This window comes from Ochotona princeps, chromosome 5 (genome assembly GCF_030435755.1).
Source record: "Ochotona princeps isolate mOchPri1 chromosome 5, mOchPri1.hap1, whole genome shotgun sequence".
NCBI lineage: Eukaryota > Metazoa > Chordata > Mammalia > Lagomorpha > Ochotonidae > Ochotona > Ochotona princeps.
Window position 1 is genome coordinate 102,048,607 of NC_080836.1, and position 22,228 is coordinate 102,070,834.

At 52.3% G+C, this 22,228-nt stretch overlaps 1 protein-coding gene across 1 annotated transcript in view; it reads left to right on the forward strand.

The window, feature by feature from the left end:
* ARMC9 (armadillo repeat containing 9) overlaps window positions 1–22,228 on the forward strand; it is a 98,467-nt gene that overhangs the window by 44,734 nt on the left and 31,505 nt on the right. The window contains exons 15-19 of the mRNA XM_004577203.4: window positions 1,446–1,585; window positions 1,749–1,825; window positions 3,453–3,527; window positions 13,762–13,852; window positions 15,359–15,414. Of these exons, the coding sequence (XP_004577260.2) occupies window positions 1,446–1,585; window positions 1,749–1,825; window positions 3,453–3,527; window positions 13,762–13,852; window positions 15,359–15,414 (439 nt within the window). The remainder of the gene's footprint in view (window positions 1–1,445; window positions 1,586–1,748; window positions 1,826–3,452; window positions 3,528–13,761; window positions 13,853–15,358; window positions 15,415–22,228) is intronic.

The following is a 22,228-nucleotide window of genomic DNA, read 5'->3' on the forward strand; positions in this document are numbered from 1 at the left end:
CATTTGAGTCAATGCGCCAGCCCCAAAAATATTTTGAAATCTAAGCAGCTTTTTCAGATCATGTATTATGTGATGAAGCTCACAGCAGTGAGCTGTTCAAAGCACTGGGCAGGGTCCTCAGGACGATGCTGTGCTCATCCATAGGCAGGGGTCTGCCAGGTGCCCTGTGCTCATGGGCCACACTAAACAATCAATCAGAAACATAACGTGCCCTACATGTATTGAATTTCGAATTCTGTTTGCCGTTGGGTGATTTCACAGCCTGTCCTGTGACTGGCCATTCCCCAGCCCTGGCGCATAGTGGTGAGTTAGCTTACGACTGGCCATCCGTGGGAAGTGTTCAGAAATCCAGTTAGCCGTCGTGGAGCAGCAGGTCTAAGCCACTCCTTCCTGGGAAGGCACACATCTGCTCTTCTACTCTCCCTCGGGGAGCCCATCGTCCATGCTGTGCTGCCTGTGGTGGTGGTTTCCCGGATGTCCATGGTTCAGCGGCTGAGAACAGCCCTAGCAGGCCCTCGCTCACATGCGCTACAGGCTCCTGGTGCGCACGCCTGCAGGTGGTCCCACTGGCCTCATCATGGGGCTGTGCCAGTGGACGCGGCCCTCGAGGCTGACCTGCACTGTGCACTTTGTAAGCCCTGCAAGTGGCACTGTGGGTCAGAAGTGAAAGATTTCTTACTGTGTGTGCGACCCAGAACCATCCTGCCCCAGCTTCCCCACTGTGGTGCCTGGGTTCTACTGTCTGCTTTGTTTTGTTTCCTCACACCTCAAAGTGCCAGGGACCTTTTTCTAAAGTTTAGTGCTGGCTGTCAAATATTTCTGTGGCCTCAGTATTTATATCTGAGGTGAAACTCTGCTTTTTTGTTTCTGTTTTCAAGATTGGTCTAATTATTTGAAATGCAGAGTCACTGAGAGGGAGGGCAGATCTTCCATCTGCTGGTTCACTCCCCACATGACTGCAATGTGGTGGCTGGACCAGGCCGAAGCCAGGAGCCTCGATGCCACCTAGGTCTCCCCTGGGCCGTCCTCTGCTGCCTTCCCAGGTGTATTAGCAGGAAGCTGGTGCAGAGGTGGAGCATCCAGGACTTGAAGCAGTGCCCATATAAGATGCCGTGTTGTATAGTGATGACTTAACTCACTACACCATGACATCAGCCCTGATTCTGCCGCTTACATACTAAAAAGGAAGCTTGCTAAGGAGGCCTCCTTTCTGGTTCTTGTTCAAACCCTCAAGAACATCCCCAAAAGACAGACTTTGTGTTGTTTTGGTTGTGTGAGTTTAACCATAACACATTTGCTGCAGCCTGGGGCCTCCACACGTGTGTGTGTGTGTGTGTGTGTGTGTGCGCGTGCGCACACGCACGCGCCGGATGGCAACTCCTGACTGCACTCCGAGCTGACTAGGGCCTTGTTGATTGTCACCCTGGCCTCTGGTGTCGCCCTAGGCGCCGGCTGCAGACGGCTATGATCCGCGACGGCCTCATCTTCTGGCTGATTGACATCCTGAAGGAGCCGGACGGCCTGTCTGACTACACACTCGAGTACTCGGTGGCTCTGCTCATGAACCTGTGCCTGCGCAGTGCAGGTCTCACACCCTGCCTGCCCCCGCCCGCCCGCTGGTTCTGGGGTTCCTGGGAGGCTCGGCTGGGTCAGGAGCCTTGCCCGAGGTCAGGCAGGTCTGTGGGGGAGCCCCGGTCTGTCCCAGTGGGCCCTGAGTTAGACATGTCACATCCTGCTTGTGTCCCTAGGGAAGAACATGTGTGCCAAGGTGGCAGGCGTCGTGCTGAAGGTGCTCGCGGATCTGCTTGGCCATGAAAATCACGAGGTACTCGAGTCTTTGGTTGTTCTTAAAATTGCAGAGCTCGCAAACAGAGAGCTGTTGCTTCGTCCCTCACTTACATTTGTTTGTAAAGATTTATTTTTTGTGCTCGCTTCGGCAGCACATATACAAAGATTTTTTTTTTTTTTACTGGACAGCAGAAAGGAGAAACAAAGATCATACATCCACTGGTTCACTCCCCAAATGCTGCAACAGCTGGAGCTGAGCCAGTCCAATGCCAGGAGCCCCCTCTTTGCTCCCCATGCGTGTGCAGGTCCCAAGGCTTTGGGCCGTCCTCGACTGCCTTCGCAAGCCACAAGCAGGGTGGTCACTTGGAAGAGTGAACTAGCAGATAGAAAATATTTCTCCTGTCTTTGTTGGCCTCTCTGTGGCTCTGCTTTTTCAGGTAAATAAACAAAGAAGCAAACAAACAGGATCTTTACGATGAAGTTTCTGGCTTCTGGTTTTGCCCTACCCTAACCCTGACTGTTATAGCATTTGGGGAACCAACGGTTGAGAGATCCATCTGTCCCTGTCCCTTCACCCACCCATTTCAAACAAAGAAGGAAGTTTATGAGCTAAATACAAAGGCACCGTGTCCAGTGCCGTGGAAGAGGGATGTGCAGGAAGCAGCAGTGAGCGTCTTTGCTGGAAGGGTCCAGAGGCTGAGGCCACTCTCCACGTGGGAAGAGTGATCTCAGTGAGCCTGGTGATCTCAGTGAGCCAGGGCCTGGTGGGGCAGGGGCCCTCAGTGCTGCAGGGGCTTCACGGGGGGGAGCGTGAAGGGTCCTGCACACTGCCGAGGCACTGGGGCTTTGCATCTATGCTTGGGAGGTGTGTATGTGTTGGGGGAGGATCTGGCCATGGTTGAGTCAAACATGGAAAGACCAACTTGGGAGGTTGGATATAGCCTGGGTTGCAGGCTCTGGCGTCTGAGCAAGGCCAGTAGTGATGAATAAAGAAAAATGGGAGGGAAGGGGAAGGGATACAGAGAAAGGGGAAGAGAGAGCACCATCACCTTCTCCCAGTGTCACCTCTTAGGGGACCTCAGGGGCTCCTGGCTGCGACAGGTGATTGGTGAGCAGTGGCCAGCCCTGCGGGAGACACCTGCATCCCATATCTGCTGCCCAGGGCTGTGTTCCAGCTTCCTCGGAATGCGCACCCCAGGAAGGAGCAGGAGATGGTTCTCAGAAATCCCGGGACTGGGAATCCGTGGGATGGAATTCTGGGCTGCTGTCTGGCATGGCCCAGCCCATAGAAGTTCTCCATTGTGGCCTTCCCATGCCTCTTTGCATCTCTGCCTTTCAGATAAATAAATACTTTAAAAACAGTGTGTGGGGGGGAGGTGGGGTGGTTCCTGTCAAGAGTAACAGTAAGCAGCAATGACATCAAAGTTGCTAGCCTGTGGGATTGGCTGGGGTTGGGTGCAGAGTGAGACGTGACATGGAAGGGAGAGCCGGGAGGTGTAACATGAGTGAGCTTGGAAGTGGCGTGGGTTCTCAGCTGCAAGTGTTATGAGAGCCTGTCCATGGGGACGTTCATCGGCTGGAACCCTGCAAGGCTCCAGTGCACGCTCTTGCTGGCCAGGTTGTCTCAAGTGCTGTGTCAACAGTCATTTGCTCTCCCCTTGCAGATCCAGCCCTACGTGAACGGAGCTCTGTACAGCATCCTGTCTGTTCCCTCCATCCGGGAGGAGGCGAGAGCAATGGTAAGGCGGTGTGCTCGGGGAATGGGTGTTTAGAAGTGTTAGGGCAGGGGCTGTCTTGGCTGGTCTCCATGGAAGGACCCAGAGTTAGGAACACCCTGAAATTATGCATAGTATAATGTGCTTGCAGTTTCTAGCTTGGTGAGAGCCTCTGCCTTCCATTTAGATTCATAAGGGGTACCCAACTCCTGAACGGGTAAGGACCCCAGTGTTCAAAAGTTCTTAGCAGGTTGATGTTTGCAAAGTTGTGGATACTCTGGTAGCTACAACATGGCTAAGGAAGATTTGTAAACCTGTGGTTCTTAATGTGGCTGGTGAGCAGCTTAATTTAATATGTTTACATTAACCTTCACTCTTGAAGAAGTAAAGGAAAACTCAGGTGTTTTGTATCTTATTTTGGCAGGACAAATATTTCTAGAACAAATCCACAAAGCTCCTAGAATTATAATCTTTTTCTTTACATCATGTGAAACCAGATTAACAGTGTGAGAATTAAATACCATGGTGAAAGGATTAAATGACACACCCCACCATCAAAACACAAGGCTAAGCCTGACACCCAGAGAACATTCTAATTGTTTTTTGCATACTTAGAAGAATTGCTAAGTCTACTAATTGGTCATCTGAAATTATTTTTTAATTGTATGAATTACATTTTTGATAATTTATACAAATTTGATTAGGGTACAAAGGGTCAAGGGCTAGAGGAAAGTGGGTAAAACCATTGTTTAGACATTCTCTACTTGTCATCCTGTCCTGTATCTGGGGGGGCGGGGGGGAGAGATAAGGGGAGAAGCCACACCCACCCACCCAACCATCCCAGGGTCCCCTATGTGGGGCATGCTCTGAGGGTCCTGCTCAAGTGGTTTTCATAGCTGGTGGGGTCTAGAGTGTAGCCAGCCCAGGCAGCTCCCAGTCCTAGCCCTCATGTGAACTGGTACTCACGAGTTCCATTGGGTACTGGAGTCTAGCCCGGTTTTGCACAGCCCAAAACCAAGTCCACATCCACGCCAAGGGAGACTGCATCCATGTTCAGACCAGATCACAGCCCCCACTCTGCCTCCCGTGCTCACCAGTGGGACCCCCAACCCAGCTTGGGTGTCCCCTTAGTTCCCCAAGCAGGCCTGATCCCAGCCACAGATCTTATGCGTGCCAATGGTGGCATAGCCCCTCCCCTATCTTGGCCTTTGCCTTCAGATGTTGCAGCCTGGCCTGACACAGCCAGCCCCTAGTCCCAACTCTCGCTGGCAGGTGCTGGTGGGTACTATAACCTGGCCCTCTTCAGTCTGTTCTTATCCCTGGCTCATGTAAACCAGTAGGTGTGGCAACCTAGCCCAGCATGACCTGCACTCCCTCCTGGTTTCTGCACTTGCCAGTGGGCTATGATTTTCTTGGCCCTACCTGGTCCACTCCCTTCCAAAATCAATTCACTCACTTGCCAATGGATGTAGCTAACCTGTCCAGCCTGCCTAACACCTAGGCCTGAACGATGTGCTCATCAGTGGGAGCTATGACCCACTAGGGGAGTTTGACAGATTCCCCCGCTTGGACCCCTCCTAGACCCGTATTTCATGCATGCCAAAGGGTGCTTGGCCCCCACCCAACATAGCGTGCTCCATCCATCCCAGCCTTTGTGTGAGCTAGTGCAGCCTGGCCTGTACCACACCCTGCTTTAGGGTGGTCATGCCTAGCTCAGCCCATCACCATCCCAACTCTCAAGCTAACCAGCGGGACTTGTGGTTTCATAGGGTTGGACCCACATATCCCCCACAGAATCCAACCCCGGACCTGGTTCTCTTGCATGCTGGTGTCATAGCCCAGTCTAATGTGACCCATGCCCTGATCTGACACTCACTGTCAGGTACTGGGATCTAGCCCTGCCAGACAGGCCCCCAGCCATAGCTTGTGTGTGTCCTGGCCTGTGGTAGTCAGCCATTTTCCATACTAACAAGCCCAACCTGCGACTTCCATGTGTGCTGGTACATCAGTCTGACCCATAAAGATCTTCAGGTCTCTCCCCTCCAAACCACCAGGTCTCAGTCCCCTCGCTTACCTGCAAGTACAGAGGTCCTGTCATTGGGGGTCCCTCAGGATTCATTCCTCACCTACATGTACAGTGGCCTTATCCATGGATGTCCCTAGGCAGTAATTCCACACCCCTAAGATCCCAGAGCTCACCCACAAGCCCAGGACCCTGCCCCCGCATAGCAGCAGTGGATGGGGAGCTAGGATCCCCAGCAGGAGTCCTGGGCTGGCCTTGTTGGTTGGTGAGTAGCTTAATTTAATATGCTTGTATTAGTCCTCCCTCCTGAATCCATTTGGCTGGGGGAATCCAGTCACCCGCACTGCTGCTCAGACTTACCTCAGTCATATAAAATTATGTCAGAAGGGTGGGCATTGTGGCGTGGCAGGTTAAGCTCCCACTTGGGATGTCAACACCCCAGATGAGTGCCTGGTTTGAGTTCTCACTGCCCTTCTTCCTGCTGAAGTACCTGGGAGCTCAAGTCCTTGACTCTGTGCCACAACATGGTGGGAGACTGCAGTGGAGATCCCAGCTCCATGCTTTGTCCTGGCTCAGCATTGGCTGGGACAGGTATTTGGGGGAATGAATCTGCAGGTGGAAGATTCTCTCTCTGCCCAGTACTTAATTTGGTTGGTGAGTAGCTTAATTTTTTTTGTTTTATTTTTATTTTCATTAGAAAGTCAGATATACAGAGAGGAGGAGAGACAGAGAGGAAGATCATCCATCCGATGAGCGCAAGTGAGCACAACGGCCAGTGCTGTGCCAATCCAAAGCTGGGAGCCAGGAGCTTTTCCAGGTCTCCCACGCAGGTGCAGGGTCCCAAAGCTTTGGGCCATCCTTGACTGCTTTCCCAGGCCACAAGCAGGGAGCTGGATGGGAAGTGGAGCTGCCGGGATTAGAACCGGTGACGATATGGAATCCCGGCTTGTTCAAAGCGAGGACTTTAGCTGCTAGGCCACTCGGCCCGGCCCAAGTAGCTTGATTTAATATGTTTACATTAATCCTCACTCCTGAAGAAGTAACAAAACTCAGGTGCTTAGTACCTTATTTTAGCAGGACAAATGTTTCCAGATCAGGATAAAATAAACGGGCTCACATTCTGCCCAGTGGTCATGTGGGTGAAGGAGGCAGCATGGAAGTGAGACCTCAGAACAAGAGGCTGGAGGCGTGGTGGGAGCAGGGAGACACAGACAACTGCAAGCTGAGACCAGGAAGGCCACCTAGATGACCTGGGCTGGGACAAGGGCATGTGGAAGGGGCAGGGCGCAGGAGGCCAGAGAGCCCCGTAAGAAGATGAAAGAGAGAATGGGGCCGAAAGGCTGAATACATCATGAAAACCAAGCAAAGCAGTGAAGTGTCTGGAAATCCTTGACACGTTTACAAATGAACAGCACAATTAGCCTGGTTATCTGTCCTGCCGGACAAGTTAGCCCCTATGCAGTAGCGGCTTACATATTTCTGAAAATTATTTCTCAGTGTATATAGAAGGCTGGGGGCCAGCACTCACAGATCGGGCCCTCCTGTGGGCTCGGGTGGAGATCGCAGTCAGGGATGCCTGGAGAGCCCCATCTGAGCTCACGCACACGCCTGAAGCCAAAAGCCCTGGCTGTTATGGCTGCCAGCTACGGCCCTCTTCTTGCTGTGTGGGCCCCTGTGCAGGAACTCCTTTGGCATGGCTGCAGGCTTCCCCCCCCCCCCCACTCCCAGCGCATGATTCTCGAAGGAGAGAGCCGGGGGGAGTGCAGTGAAGTAACTCCCTCACTTCCAGGCTGTTTCTGACAGGGTCAGCAGAGCCCCCTTGGGGCTGGTTCCCATACCCTTCAAGGTAACCTATGGGTATAAGAAGCAAAACAAAGAGGAACCTGGCTTAGAATAGCCCTGGGGTTAAAACCCCTGGGGATTTAGCAGCGATCAGAATCCTAAAGATCAGAATCCTAAACTGGGAGCCAGCGCTGTTTCACAGTGGGTTGGGCCACAACCTGCAACACTGGTATCCCATGTGGTTGCCAGTTCAAGTTCAGGTGGCTCAATTTCCCATCCAGTTCCCTACTTATGGCCTGATAAAGCAGCAGAGGATGGCCCCAATGTTCAGGCCGCTGCACCTGCTGGGGAGACCTGGGAAGAAGCTCCACCTGGTTTCAGAGGGCTGGTTGTGGCCACAGGGAGACTGGTCTAAACCTGTTAGGGAGCCTTGCAGGTGGACAGAGCTGTTGTGTTCTCTTTGCATTTGGGTCTCACTTAGCAGAATCTGGGTCACATGCTGCTACTTGGCAACAGAGCATTTTGGGGATGCGAGACAATAAGTGAGGCAACCTGGCTGCCTCATCCATCCTCGCCTCAGCACCGTAACATGTGCTCAGGAGCCAAGCCGGGGCACAGGAGCCAGGCCACATCCTCGGATGCTCCTGGCCTTGGTGCTGTGGGCAGCAGCTCCCAGATACTTGGAAAAAACATGACAGTACTGGTCTGGGACTCATTGTTTCTTTGTATGTTTTTTAAGATTTATTTATTTACTTATTTATATTGAGAGAGGAGGAGAGACAGAAAGACCTTCCATTCACTGACTCCCCAAATGGCCACAATAGCAGGAGCTGAGCTGATCTGAAGCCAGGAACCAGGAGCTTCTCTCAGGTCTCCCACGTGGGTGCAGGGTCCCAAGGCTTTGAGACAGTCCTCGACTGCTGTCCCAGGCCACAGGCAGGAAGCTGGATGGGAAGCGGGGCCGCTGGGATTAGAACCAGTAACCATATGGGATCCCAGCGTGTGCAAGGCAAGGACTTTAGCCACTAGGCTACTGTGCCATGTTCAACTCATTGGTTTTAATGTGGTTGTTGATGCAGGGAGGAGCGCTTAGCACTTTTATTATTATTGTTATTATTATTTTAAAGACAGAGTCACAGAAAGAGAGATAAAATCTTCATCTGCTGGTTCACTCCCCAAATAGCTATAGAGGCCACAGCTGAGCCAATCAAGCCAGGAGCCCAGAGCTTCTTCTAGGTCTCCCATGTGGGTGCAGGGTCCCAAGGCTTTGGATCATCCTCTACTGCTCTCCCAGGCCATGGGCAGGGAGCTGGATGGGAAGCGGAGCAGCAGGACATGAATTGATATCTATATGGAATGCCAGTACAGGTAGAGGCTTAGCCTACTATGCCACGTTACTGGCCCCACCCTTGTCATTTTTTTTTTAAGATTTACTTATTTTTTATTGGAAAAGCAGACTTACAAAGGGAAGGAAAGACAAAGATCTCCCATCCACTAGTTCCCTCCCTAAATAGCTGTGATGGTCAGAGCTGAGCCGACCAGGAGCCAGGAGCCTCCTCCAGGTCTGTCACATAGGAGCAGGGAGCTGGATGGGAAGTGGAGCAGTTGGGACATGAATCAGCACCCACCTGAGATCCTGGCACTTGCAAGATGAGGATTTAAGTAACTGAGCCTTTGAACCGGGCCCCCCTTGGCATTTTCACATGCAGCAAGGCACTGGAAGCATCAGACATAGATGGCCAGAAAGGGCTTGCTGATGACATTGTGGTTGTTCTGGTCAGAACAGTAATAGCCACTGAAGATGCTGCTTAGGAAAGACAGCGTGAGGGCAGTGTGGAAAATGTCAGTGTGTAATGAGGACTAAAAGCGGAATGTGGCATTGTGAGAATTGTTTGTGCAACTGTATGAGACGTTTGCATGCTTGGGGGACGGAATATACATTAAAATTGTGTTACAAAGTGCTGTTATTGTACTCTTACAGTGGGACCACCCTAAAAAAGAGGGAGGAAGCAGTGAGGTCCCTGGAGCCCATTTGAGCTTTAAGACACAACCAAGGTCAGAGGCTGGAGCAGCAGTGAGGTGAACAGGCTGTGCTGCTGCCCGTCACAGTCTCCTGTATCCAGGCCTGGAGACCCTGTCAGCCCTGGGTCCCTCGCCGGCTGACATCCTAACCCCAGTGAACCCCACATGATGGGCCAGGATGGCCTCCCGAATCTTTACTAGGGCAGGATCTGAACTTGGAAGCCATGCAGCCCCAAGGAGCGTCCCAGCACTGCCGGGGCCTGTCCCAGGACCACGGGGCCTGCCATTGTCCAGTCAGTGTGAATATATTTATCTCTTGAAGCATTTAACATTTTTTTATGGTTAAAAACATCCACAGTTCTGCCTCCTAGTCTCTTTTTCCTGGAGAAATACAGTGTGTCAGTATCATCTGTGGTTACCCTGCTGTTTGGTGGAACCCCACAACTGTGTGATGCTCTCAGCTGTGGCCCGGCCCCTGCTGATCACCCGTTGCCCCGCACTTCCCCTCCCCCCTGTGCAGTCCTCAACAACCACCATTATACGTCTAGCTTCAACACAGCGCCTCTTTTGCAGGCCCAGCCTATGAGTGAGAGTATGTGCCATGTGTCTTTCTGTGCTTGGCTTCTCTCATTCAGCATAATGACCCCCCAGTTCCACATTGTTGTTTCAGATAGGAAGATTCCATCCTTCTTCAGGGTTGAGGAGCATTCCACAGCGTGATTGTCCCATGCTGTTCTTAATCTCCTCAGTGGATGGGCATCGAGGCTGGCTCTGTGTCCTGGGTGCTTTGAGGAGTGCTACATTAAACACGCTGGGGTAGATGTCTCGTTGGCAGGTGGATTTCATTTCCCTTGGCTCTGTTTGCAGGAGTGGGCCTGATGCATCACGAGGTATGAGATTTGTATTTTGAGGAGCCCCCTGCTGTTTTCTGCAGCGGCTGTTCTGATCTACATTCCTGCCAGCGGCATGCCAGCAGCGTGCCAACGGCGTGCCAGCAGTCCCTTCTCTCCGCCTCCTCTCCAGCACCTGTCCTCTTGTCTGCCTGGCAGCAGTTATCAGCCCTGCTGGGGGGAGGTCATGTCCCAGTGTGGGGTTTTGATTCACGTTTTCCCGATGAGCAGTAATGCTGAGCCTTTGTTGCTGTATCCCTGGGCCGATTGTGTACCTTCCTTTTAGAAGTGTCCGTGTGCCTCTGCTGTCTGAGTTTAAGGACTGGGCTTGTTGCTGTTGGGTTTGAGTTCACAGAATCAGGGTGTTGACCCCTTGGGAGAGGTGCAGCTTGTAACTTTCTCCTCCCATTCTGTGTATTGTCTTGTTATTGTTTCCTTTTGCTCAGCACCCTCTCTCAAGATTGATTTATTTATTTGAATATCCAGGTTCCAAAGTGAAAGAGCAAGGAAGAGAGAGAGAGAATGCACTTGCATCTTGCATCTGCTGGTTCATTACCCAGGTGGCTGCAACAGCCACACTGTGCCAGGCTGCCATCAGAAGCCAAGAACTTCATCCTGGTCTCCCATGTGAATGACAGGAGCCTAGACACCTGGGCCATCTTCCCCCTGTCTTTCCTAGGTCCATAGCAGGGAGCTGGGTCGGAAGTGGAGGAGCAGGAACTTAAATCAGCTGCCATCCCAGACGGTGGCTTTACCCGCTAGGCCACAGCATGGGCCCTTCAGAGGCTCTTTAGTTTGCTGAAATCCCAACTGTCCATTTTTGCTTTTGCTTCCTGTGTTTTTGAGGCCAAGTCAGTAAACTGTGGGCCATTCCAGTGTCCTGAAGTGTCTTCTTTTTGTCATCTTTCAATGGTTGCAGTATTTCAGGCCTTACATTTAACTCCATAACCCATTTGGAGTTTTTTTCCTAGAGTGAAGGATGAGGGTCTGGTTTCATTCTCCTTGTGGATACACAGTTTTCCCAGAACCAGTGATCGAAAAGGTTGTCCCTTCTTCAGTGCACATTCTTTTTTTTTAAAGATTTATTTATTTGTATTACAAAGTCAGATATACAGAGAGGAGGAGAGACACGGAGAGGAAGAACTTCTGTCCAATGTTTCACTCCCCAAGTGAGCGCAACGGCCGGTGCTGTGCCGATCCGAAGCCGGGAACCTGGTGCAGGGTCCCAAAGCCTTGGGCCGTCCTCGACTGCTTTCCTAGACCACAAGCAGGGAGCTGGATGGGAAGTGGAGCTGCCGCGATTAGAACCGACGCTCATATGGGATCCCGGCGTGTTCAAGGCGAGGACTTTAGCCGCTAGGCCCCTGGGCCCAGTGCACATTCTTCACATCCTTGTAGATGTATAGATTCGAGGGTCTGTAATTCTGTTCCATTGGTCTGTGGCTCTGTCTTGTGCCAGTACTATGCTGTTTTAACTGGTGGAGCTTTGTAGTATGTTTCAAAGTCAGGCATCTCTTGCATTGTTCATTCTGCGGTCTTCTGAAGTCCAGGCGTTTTGTAGAAGGGACACTCAGCCCGTGTCTTTATGACAAATGTTTTATTGAAACTGCTGGTGGAAGTGTGTCAGTTCCTCATTTCCTTGATGTTTGCATACTCTCGGTTTCTCATTGTCACACTCTGAGCCGGTCCTGTCCTTTCCATTTGCCTGGGTGTTTTTAATTGTCCAAAAACACCGGAAGTGACAAATACTACTTTCAGAAAAAGACACTATTTCGGTTTTATGACTTGGTATATTGATCTGAGGTTTAGATTAGATATTACCAAAGATATGTGGCTTTAAAAAAATAAGTGGAGTTTCTCACCAGAGAATGTTCTGTTAAGAAAGTTTCTGCAGATAGTCCTCCTGCTTACCAAGAGGAAATTTTTGTACAAGTAACGGCTGGCTTAGAAACAGGTGAAAGTGTGTGAGAATGATAAGATGTGCGTATGTGAGCGGACACCTGCCTGCAAAGGCGACCTCTGGGCAGAGGATGAGGAGGGCCAGAGTGAGTCCCCCGTCATTCCACCAGTGAGCACGTGACACACAGCACCCCTGCCCAGCCTCTGCGGGGCTGCCCTACTCTGCCCGCAGGTGAACAACCTCAATCCCCAAGGTTCTGTACGAACCCTCTGCCCTTCTTGCCACTGTCCCTGGGAGCCTTGTTCACTCCCTTTGCTCCGGCCACCAAAGCGCCCAACCACAGGCTGCTGCCATATGTCACAAGCACAGCCTTGGCCTTGCATTGGGGTCTCTACCAACTTGTGGGCACTGGACCAGGTGCTGGTTTATTAAGTATCATTTGCAAACAGTGGCACGGATAGGTCTCACATGCCCAGTTCAATGTCCAGGCACATGCATCTGCAGAGCTAAAACCCAGTCACTCCCTTTGTCTTTTAAAAACCTCATAGTGACTCAGGCAGCCACCTGCCTGTTACAGGTGAACAAACAGGCTGCGAGAATTAGGCAACTTGGGGGAAGTGCCTAGTTCCAACACTAGTGACAGCATCTTACCCAAGATCTGCTTTGGGTGATGGGCACCCAGCGCATCTGCAGCTTCACTTGGCAGAAAAGGCCGGTCGGTTACAGCCATGCGAGCTCATTCAGATCGGGAGGCAGCCGGAGGGCTGGCAGACCCTGCACCTCCACCATGTCTCACCTCTCTGTTCCCCTGGAATTCCACCAGTCAGCATTCTGGCATCATGTATGAAAACGAAGGGCATAACGCAGGATGTAGTAACTTTATAATCCCTTTGGTAAAATTATAGAAGAGAGTCTATTTTGAGAGTGTTTCTATTTTATTCGTTTCTTTGCTTTTTAAACACATGGTTTCACGTTTCAAAGAGAACACTTGAAGCAGCACATGGAGGGCTCAGGCACTGTCAGTGTGATGCCAGATGCCAGATGCCAGAAAGCAGCGTATAAACTTAGGACAGAAAGCACCTCCCAGAACACAGCATGTTACCAAAACTACAGGTGATGACACAGTAAAATTCACAAGTGGGTTTTCGCTGTAATTACAATTAAGCCCATTGTTGCCGTTTTATTGTAAGCACTTCGATTGAAGAAACAGCTATTGGCCCAGAGCAGTGTTACTGTATAGATCTCCCTACCTTGAAAGAAAGACTTATTTTTATTGGAAAGGCAGATTTTACAGAGAAAAGGAAAGATAAAGGGAAAGATCTTCCATGCACTGGTTCACTGCCCAAGCAGCTGCGGTGACTAGGGCTGAGCTGATCCAAAGCCAGGAGCCTCCTCTGGGTCTCCCACGTGGTCTCAAGGCTTTGGGCCCTCCTTGACTGCTTTCCCAGGCCACAGACAGAGAGCTGGATGGGAACTGGGGCTGCCAAGACACAAACCAGCACCCATATGGGATGCCAGCGCCTGTAGGTAGAGGATTAGCCAATTGAAAATGATTTTTTAGGTCAGGTGAAAACTGCCCACTGAGAAGTGGTCTCTCTCCAACCCCGAGATGTTCACCTGTCGCTCTCCGTCACCCTCTAGGGCATGGAAGACATCCTTCACTGCTTCATCAAGGAAGGCCGCGCGGAGATGATCCGCCAGGTGCAGTTCATCCTCAAGCAGCTGAATTCCGGTCAGTTCCCTGCCAAAGCCTGGGCCTCGTCTCTGTGTCAGCCTCTGGCAAAGAGCCCTGGGCTTTTCCAGGGCGTGGCTCCCCCCATGCATACACCCTGCAAAAGCAGAGCTGATGTGAGGGGGCAGGTTTATTCAGGAGACCAGTGTGGGAGAGATTTGGATGGAGATTAGGTTAGGGAATAATGTCTGGGGCCCCTGCCTGGGGGAATCAAAGCCCCGTAAGAAGCTTGGCTGCTTTGGGCGTGTGATCATGAATTCCTGTCTGGGGTTAACCCCTGCAGTTCTCAGGCCATCATCTGTTGACGGAGCGAGTATTGGGATTGGTCACAAAGCAAGCGGTGAGCTTTGTTGCTGGTTAGTGTGGATGGCAAGGAGAATGTGCCATCTTCACAGTCTGGCAGTAGTCTCCAGGGGAGAAGGTGAAAGGAAGAGGAAGTCAGATGTCTGCCATGTAATTCCCACCTCTCAGAAGGTCACCTGGGAGGTTCCTTGGGAGGTGGGAAGCCGCAGGGGAACCTGCAAGGGAAGTCAGGCCAGAGGGCCAGAGGCTGGTCATTGCCTGTCCCATGGCAGGCACACGGTCATTTCTCCTAAAACCTGTCCCTCCCAATGGCCCCAGGACCAGATGCCAGTCTTTCTAGCACCCCTGTGGAAGAGACATCATCCTCCCACAAAATGCATGTTGCCAACTGGCGGCACAGGAAGAGACTGTGATCCTTTTCTGTCTCCCTCCTCCCAGTACCATAGCAACACACATCCCATACTAAGCAGGAGAGGAGGGCCAGGGAAGCCTCCAATGGAGTGAGGCTGGCAGGGAAGCTATGGCCACCTGCCTGAGACTCCCCTGAGTGGCCTGCTCTGATACCTGCAGTCCTCTCCCCAAGTCCCAGGGCGAACACCCTGTCCAGCACGTGAATGGAAGATCACAATGCTTGACCAAAGTCCAGCAACAGAGCAGGCTCAGAAGCCCATGGGATTCCATGGCTCCTGGCCTGGACAACTCCTCCAGGCAGTGCTCCCCCTCCACACACAAGTGAAACTAGAGTTTGAAAGAGGGGAGCTTTTAAAGCCCATGGCAATCACAGCCTGTAGCCAGGAGGAGCATCACAGGATGCACAAACCAGGCTGGCCAACGGCTCTTGGTCAGAGGCAGCCACTGAGCGGGCCATGGTTTGCTTGAGCATCTCGTGCACTGGTAGGCAGGGAAAAAACAAACAACCCTTTGTTCCATTTTTACAAAGCACATCCAGAGGGGGTGAAGAATGCAACTTTATTTTCTACAACAGCTTCATGCCTGGCTGCAAGCTTCACTCTGGTATCACAGGAAAATGAAACGAGCTTCCATGCTGGCTGGGGTTGCCCTACACCCTGTCTGCTTGGCCGCTCCCTCCTCCTTAGCCAAGCCCTTGCACCCAGACCAGGGCTCTTCCATGGCTTCAGGGTCACCTGGGTCCAGGCGCTGCCGCATTGGTGGCACACCACCAATTCTTTGATTTCTTTACAGAAGAGCTGGCAGATGGCGTTCTCGAATCTGACGATGACGAAGAAGAAGATGATGAAGTAAGTGGGAGGCTCTTGGCTCCTGGCCCTTTTTGGGACACTCCTGCCAGACTATGCCAAGAGGGATCAGGCGAGAAGGGGCAGGGAGTGGAGGTAGATTCCCTCTGTGTTTGCCCTTCAAGTTCTGGGGGCAGCCGTTGCTCCCCCAGGTGGGCGTTCAGCTGCTGTGCCGTGGGTTCTGCGGGCCTCCCCTCGTGTGCAGGCTGGCCTTCACTCTCCACTGGTCTCACTTGGACCACTGTCTGCATGGCCAGGCCTCAAAAGGGGAGGTACCAGGGCTTCCAGGAATCTCAGGAGCTCACGCTGAGCCATGGCCAGGGTGGCCCAGCGGCGTGGAGGGGCAAAGCCAGGTGCAGAGTGGGGCATGGATAGAAGCGGCTTCTCAGAGCTTCTTGTCTTCCCACAAGAAAGCCAAGCGGCAGGCGTGCTGCCAAGCATGTACCTGCTCGGCCAGGCAGGCATCTCAGGAAAGGGCTGAAATGTACTCCAGCTTCCGGCTGGGGTTCTCATAGACACAAGCCTGGCTCCGTGTCTTCTCCCCTCCTCCTTCTCTGGCAGGTTGTGATTGGGAGTATCTGGATGTGGGAACCTTATGTGGACAGCGTTACTGGACCTCGTAGCCTTTTTGGTGCCGGCAGGGGAGACCCTAGGGCAGGGCTGGGACTCAGCTGACAGCATCGCCTGGCAGGTGCTGTGGCTACAACAGTGACGGCTGCTCCGCTCTCAGGGCTGACTTCCCCATTCCACCACACAGAGATGCATTATCTGAACAAATTCTTGTTTTCCTCCACTGCCCTCATGCACACAGGCTAGTGCCTGCCCAGCCACCCTAACAGGAGGGCAGGCTGCCCACATCTCAGAGAGCCGGCACAGTGCTGTACATGCTGGAGAATAGGGGCAGTGTCCACCAGGAGTGTTGCTCCCAAGGGCAGGCATTCGGCTCCTCTCGCTCTGGGAGGGAATGCTGGTGATTCGGGCTCCTGGCCAAGGCCCAAGCTGGCCACTCCGCTGTGTGCGTTGTTAGAGTACATTCCCTCACTGCGAGAGCCCAGCTCACCTATGTGGCAGTCCGTGTGCAGGGGGCAGCTGCAAAGGAGGTGCATGGCAGAGGCTGAGGACTGACCATGACTTTTATGCTGTGAAAGCGCTTGCACGTTCTTCCTTGAGAGAACCGGAAGAACAGCCACTGGCCATCCTGTTCTGCCCAGCTCTGCCCTGCGCCATCTGGGCAGTGTCCGCCCCTGAAGGGGACACTGGAAGACAGGCTCTTGTTGAGTGAGGTAAAAGTCTGCATGCTGCTCAGTGATAGCATCAGGCAGGGGCACAGGTTTTCAGAGGCCCATGGAGGGAACACTCTGGGAAGGCCCAGGCTGTTCTTGCCTGGCCTCCTTGCCTGCCGTTTTCTTCTTTACCTGCAGGTGGCAGTAGCGGGCGCTCCCGCTCGCACCTCCTGCATGCGTCGCCGCTATGGTCTGCTGTGGTCTGTTGCGGTCGCATGTGGAGCCTGACCTGCAGGCATGGGTCCTTTAGGAAGAGCCAGCCTAAAGGCAGCCTTTGGTGGAAGGCAGCACAGCTCAATTTAGAACGGGGGTCGGCCGACTGTCCCCAGCAGGGCGGAGAAGGCGCACCCAGGCCTGCCTGCACGGGGTGGCTGTCCACGGCACCCAGACAGCTGGACGCGGCCACGTACCCGCAGAGCTATTTGTGGACACTCAGATTGTGAAGGACATGCAATTTTCATGTCACCAGGGCTGTGGGTTTTCCCCCCTCATATTTAAAGATATACAAATCCTTCTGAAGTCACAAGCCACGCAGAAACAGGCACTCGGCGGCAGCCCTTGTCCTCACACACACACAGCCCACGCCCTCCCCATCAGGGCAGGAGCCGCTTAGAGGCCACGGCCTGCCCTCAGGACACCAGTGGTCATTACTGAGACCAGTAACCTGCCACCGTGTCCACCGAGTTCCTCACAGGGACACGTCTTACCTCCTCAGGATCATCCTTTTGTGTTCTTTGGTTTGTCCCCTGCTTTGCTACTCCTCCTTTGAGATTGGGCTGGGAGAGGGTGGTGATGGGGTTCCACCGTGGGAAACTTCACCTTGGAAATGCTTCGCTCTGTGGTACACTTCTGTATTCTGGGCTTCTTGCTGCCCCGTGCACCTTGCTGGTTGGGAGGCCGATGGTCGAAAACTGTGCTGATAACCCATAGGCTCCCAAAGCAGAGTTGGCAGGCCGTTCTCTGAGCTGCCAGGCGACTCCCAGTAGGAGGTCAGCTGAGCAGGCAGTGGCGGGTGGCTCCCCAGCCCCTCCCAGGGATCCTCCAGGACCCTGCAGAGTGCCAGAATGACTGTCTTAAAACTGGAAGGGAAAAGGGCCAATGTTGTAGCCTAGCACATTAAGCCTCCATCTGCTACACCAGTATCCCATGTGGGTGCCAGTTCGAGTCCTGGCTGCTCCACTTCTGATCCAGCTCTCTGCTGATGTCCTGCTAGAGCAGCAGAGAATAGTCCAAGTCCCTCGGGTCCCTGGAAGAAGCTCCTGGCTCCCAGCTTCAGAGTGGCGCAGATCTGGCCATTGTGGCCATTTGGGAAGTGGACCAGCAAATGGAAAATCTCTCTTTTTCTCTCTCTTTCTCTCTTTCTCTCTGTGTATGTCCTCCTCTCCCTTTAGCTCTGCCTTTTGAATAAATAAAATATATTAAAAATCCTGATCCTGGTGTGATAGCATAGCACGTTAAGCTTCCACCTGCCATGCCAGCATCCCATGTGAGTACTAGTTCTAGTCGCAACTGCTCCACTTCCCATCCAACTCCCTGCTTATGCCTGGGAAGGCAGTCGAGGATGGCCCAAGTCCTTGGACCCCCACACCCACATGAGAGACCCAGAAGAAGCTGGCTTCAGATCAGCTCAGTTCCAGCCTTGCGGCCGTTTGGAGAATTAACTAGCAGATGGAAAATCTCTCTGTCTTCCCCTCTCAAGTAAGATAAATAATAAATCTTAAAAAGAAAAAAACTTGCAAATGTTGACTTTAAATAAAAGTCCTTTAAGAATTGGAAGGGCAAGGGAAGCAGCGGGGACTGTGGCTGCAGTGAGGCTGCAGGCCTGTGGGGCTGTCACCCCCAGGCGACGACCCCGAGGAGCCTCACTCACCTCCCTTAGCAGGTGGAAGTTTTCATTTAATATTTAGACCCAAAACACTGATGCTTACGCCACTGTTTGAGCTGCCAAGTATGCAGGGACACAGCAGCCTTGCAGGTGGGACTGGCGGCCAGGGGACAGGGACAGTGAGCTGCCTTGTCCCCTGCGGAGCTTGTCTCTGCTCTCCCCCACCCCCATACTAGGCCTGCCCCCTGGAAACACTCCCGGGACTCCCGGATGCAAAGTCTTTGCCCTTCTGTTTTTTTTGTAAAACTGTAAGGACTTCGCCCAACGCAGTAAAACTCGCTTTCGTCTGAACATAACATTCATATGTGAAAATAAAAACTGTTTAAGGAGAGAGTTAGCAGCATGGGATTGCATTTATAGGCCATCCAGAACCAGCTCACGCGGTGTCCGACGCACAGCAGGCACATAAACACACGTGCCCGTCAGTTATGGGCATGCCTGCGTGTCCAGAGAGCCGAGAGGTGTGGAGAGTTACGCCCTTTCTGTTAACAGCAGCACCTTAGCGGGAAATAGGAATGAGGAAGTGTGGGTGAGCCTTAGGGGGAGCTCCCAGGCTGCAGGCTCCCCCAGCGCAAGGGATGCAAACCCTGGAACTGAACACACCCGTATCCTTCCCCTCCAGCACCACCACTCAGGGGAGCTTGCATTACTGCAGTTGACTGTTCTGCGATGGGAGAGACCCAAGCCCCAAAATGGGGCCGTGGAGGCTCTCACCGAGGGGACCAAGGGACAATGGAGGAAGGGCCTTGTTGCCTTGTCCACAAGGCCCCCAGGTCCCTATGGAGCTCCAGAGAAATGAGACGGTCATCACGTGAGCGTGGGTGGGGGCAGCCAGCTCACACAGCACCTTGGAGATGGGCTTTCTAACACAGCCTCTGTTGATACCACACATATGAGAGTACTTGAAAAAGTTGGTAGAAAATCCAATTAAAGGTTTGTTCAAGTGCAATAAATAATTTATATATTTGAAAGAGTTACAGAGAAGGGAGAAATAGCGGAGACTCCCCACATGGGCATAGTAGCCCAGGAATGTATTTCCAGTCTCCCACGTGGGTGCAGGGGCCCAAACATTTGAGCCATGCTCCACTGCTTTCCCAGGCACATCAGCAGGAAGCTGGATGGGAATCAGAGCAGCCAGGACTTGGACCAGCATCCATAGGGGATGCTGACACTGCAGACGGTGGCTTAATGCACTGTGCCACAGCACCAAGGACGCTTCCAAAAAATTCATGAAAGACACATGTTAGAACAACATGTAGGTTGTGGTGTCCCTTCTTTCGTTTCTGATTTTAGTCATTTGAGTCTTTTGTCTTTCTTGGCAATCCATCTAAGGATTGGTCATTTTTATTGGTGTTTTCAAAGAACCAATTTTTAATTTCTTGGATTTCCTCTTTTGCTTTTCTAGCCTCTATTTCATTTATCTCTATCCTAACCCTTCTTTCTGCTTCCTTTAGATTTAGTATATTTCTCTTTCCCTGGTTTCTTAAGGTATTATATTGATTTAGAATCTTCTTTTTAAAGTAAGATTTATTGATTTGAAAGCAGAGTGGCAGAAAGAGAACTTCCGTGCACTGGTTCACTCTGCAAAGTGCCTGTAAGAGCTGAGCTAAGCTAAGGTCCAAAGCCTACAACTCCAGCTGGGTCTCACACGTGGGTGGCAGGGGCCCAGGCACTCGGCCACCCTCCACTAGCTCCTAGGATGCATCAGCATGGAGCTAGATTGGAAGTAGATTAAGGTGGGCCTCAAATCGGATCTCCAGTATGGGATATGGGCAGTCCAAGCAGCACTTCGCCCACTCCACCATTCTGCCAGCCCCCTCTCTTCTAATTCACACATTTGTGGTTGCTTTTTCCCAGCCTGCACATGTTGGTCGTGTGTGCTTTCATTTGTCTGAGAGTGTTTCTTAATTTTTTGGGGTGATTTCTCTAAAAATTTGTTTTCTGGGGTTGGTGTCATGGTGTAATATATAGGTTAAGCTCACACCCATAGCACCAGTATCCGGTGTTGGTGCCAGTTCAAATCCAGTGGCCCCACTTCCCATCCAGCTCCCTGCTGTGGCCTGGGAAAGCAGCAGAGGACGGCCCAAAGCCTTGGGACCCTGCACCAGAGGCTCCTGGCTTCAAATTGGCTCAGCTGCTGCCATTGCAGTCACTTGGGGAGTGAACCAGAGGGTGAAAGACCTCTGTCTGTCTCTCCTTCCCTCTGTATCTCTGCCTTTCAAATAAAAGTAAAAATAGATCTTTTAAAAATTATTTTAAAGGGAGATCTCCCTCCCAACCAGTTCACTGCCCAACTGCCTGTAACAGCCGAGGCTGAGCCAACCCGGAGCCTGGAACTCCATCCAGGTCTGCCATGTGGGTGCAGGGGCCTGAGTCACCCCTGCAGCCCCCCTGGGCCTGGGCTGCAAGCTGAAGTGCTGGGGCTTGCATCTGATGCTCCGGCTCTGACACCGGGCATGGCCTTCCAATAAGGAGTCTCAACCACCATGCCAAACCCCTGCCTGCCTGTGTCTCTGACCTATTAGCAAAGCCCCAGGGAAGCAGGCCGTTGACCCTGAGCAAGCTTCCCTGTCTCAAGACTCCAGCCCAGGGGTGGGGCTGGGGGTCCTGCAGCGGGTGACCAGACAGAGTGAGCCCCAACAGCTGCTCTTGGGGCGCTCCGAACCTGCTCTGTTCCCTTCAGCAGTTGCCCACATGCAGGTGCGTGCAGGAGGCAAAGGAAAAGGGCCGGTGTAAACGCTGCACCTCCTCTGTTCTTACAAGCCGTTTTCCTTGCATAAACACTCCTTGGCTTGTCGTGACCTTGGTTGATCCCCCAAGCAACTTGAAATTGCAAAACCAGTTGAGAGGGTGGACTTAACCAGTCCTCAGCAGCGTCCCTCCGGCTCTGGGAGAGGAGCAGGTCGCGGCCCCGGCCCCAGCCTTGCAGGCAGCCTGCCCCTGTGCGCTTCGGCGTGCCCTCTTAGCCAGACGTGATTTGCTGTGATTATGAGCTAAGACGTGAAGACACTGGCTTACCAAATTCTGCAGTTGTTCCAAGCAAGGCATGTTTCCTCCCTTAACCTCAGGAACAGCCGGCCTGGTTCACCCCAGAAGGGCCTGGCAAGCTCCCTGTGGCAAGCACATGTTTTCCCTCTTTTTTTTTTTTTTTTCTGAAAAGTTCAAGTTTATTGCTAATAAATGCTATCAGTTGTTTTCCTTGAAGGAGCAGGCCTACCTTGTTAACTTTTGAGAAAATGTTTGCTGCCATAAACCCAACTCTAAATAACCATTGTTTGTCAGTTGTTTTAAAAACACACACGCACGTACATGTAACAACTTTTATTTATTTGAAAAGCAGACTTTCAGAGAGAGAGAGAAAGAGGGGAAGATCTTTCATACATTGGTTTATTCCTCAAATGGCCACAGCAGCTGGGACTAGGGCCAGGCTGAAGCCAGGTGTCCATCCAGGTCTTGCACATGGGTGCAGGGGCCCCAGCACCTGGGCCACCTTCCGCTGCCTTCCCAGGTGCATTGGCAGAGAGCTGGATCACAAGTGGAGCAGCTGAGGTTTGAACAGGTGCTCCATGTGAGATGTCAGCCTGTCCATTGTCTTTTCATGCAGAAATAGTGTTCCTTTGAAATAGTGCAGGGGCTGGTTTGCACTCCA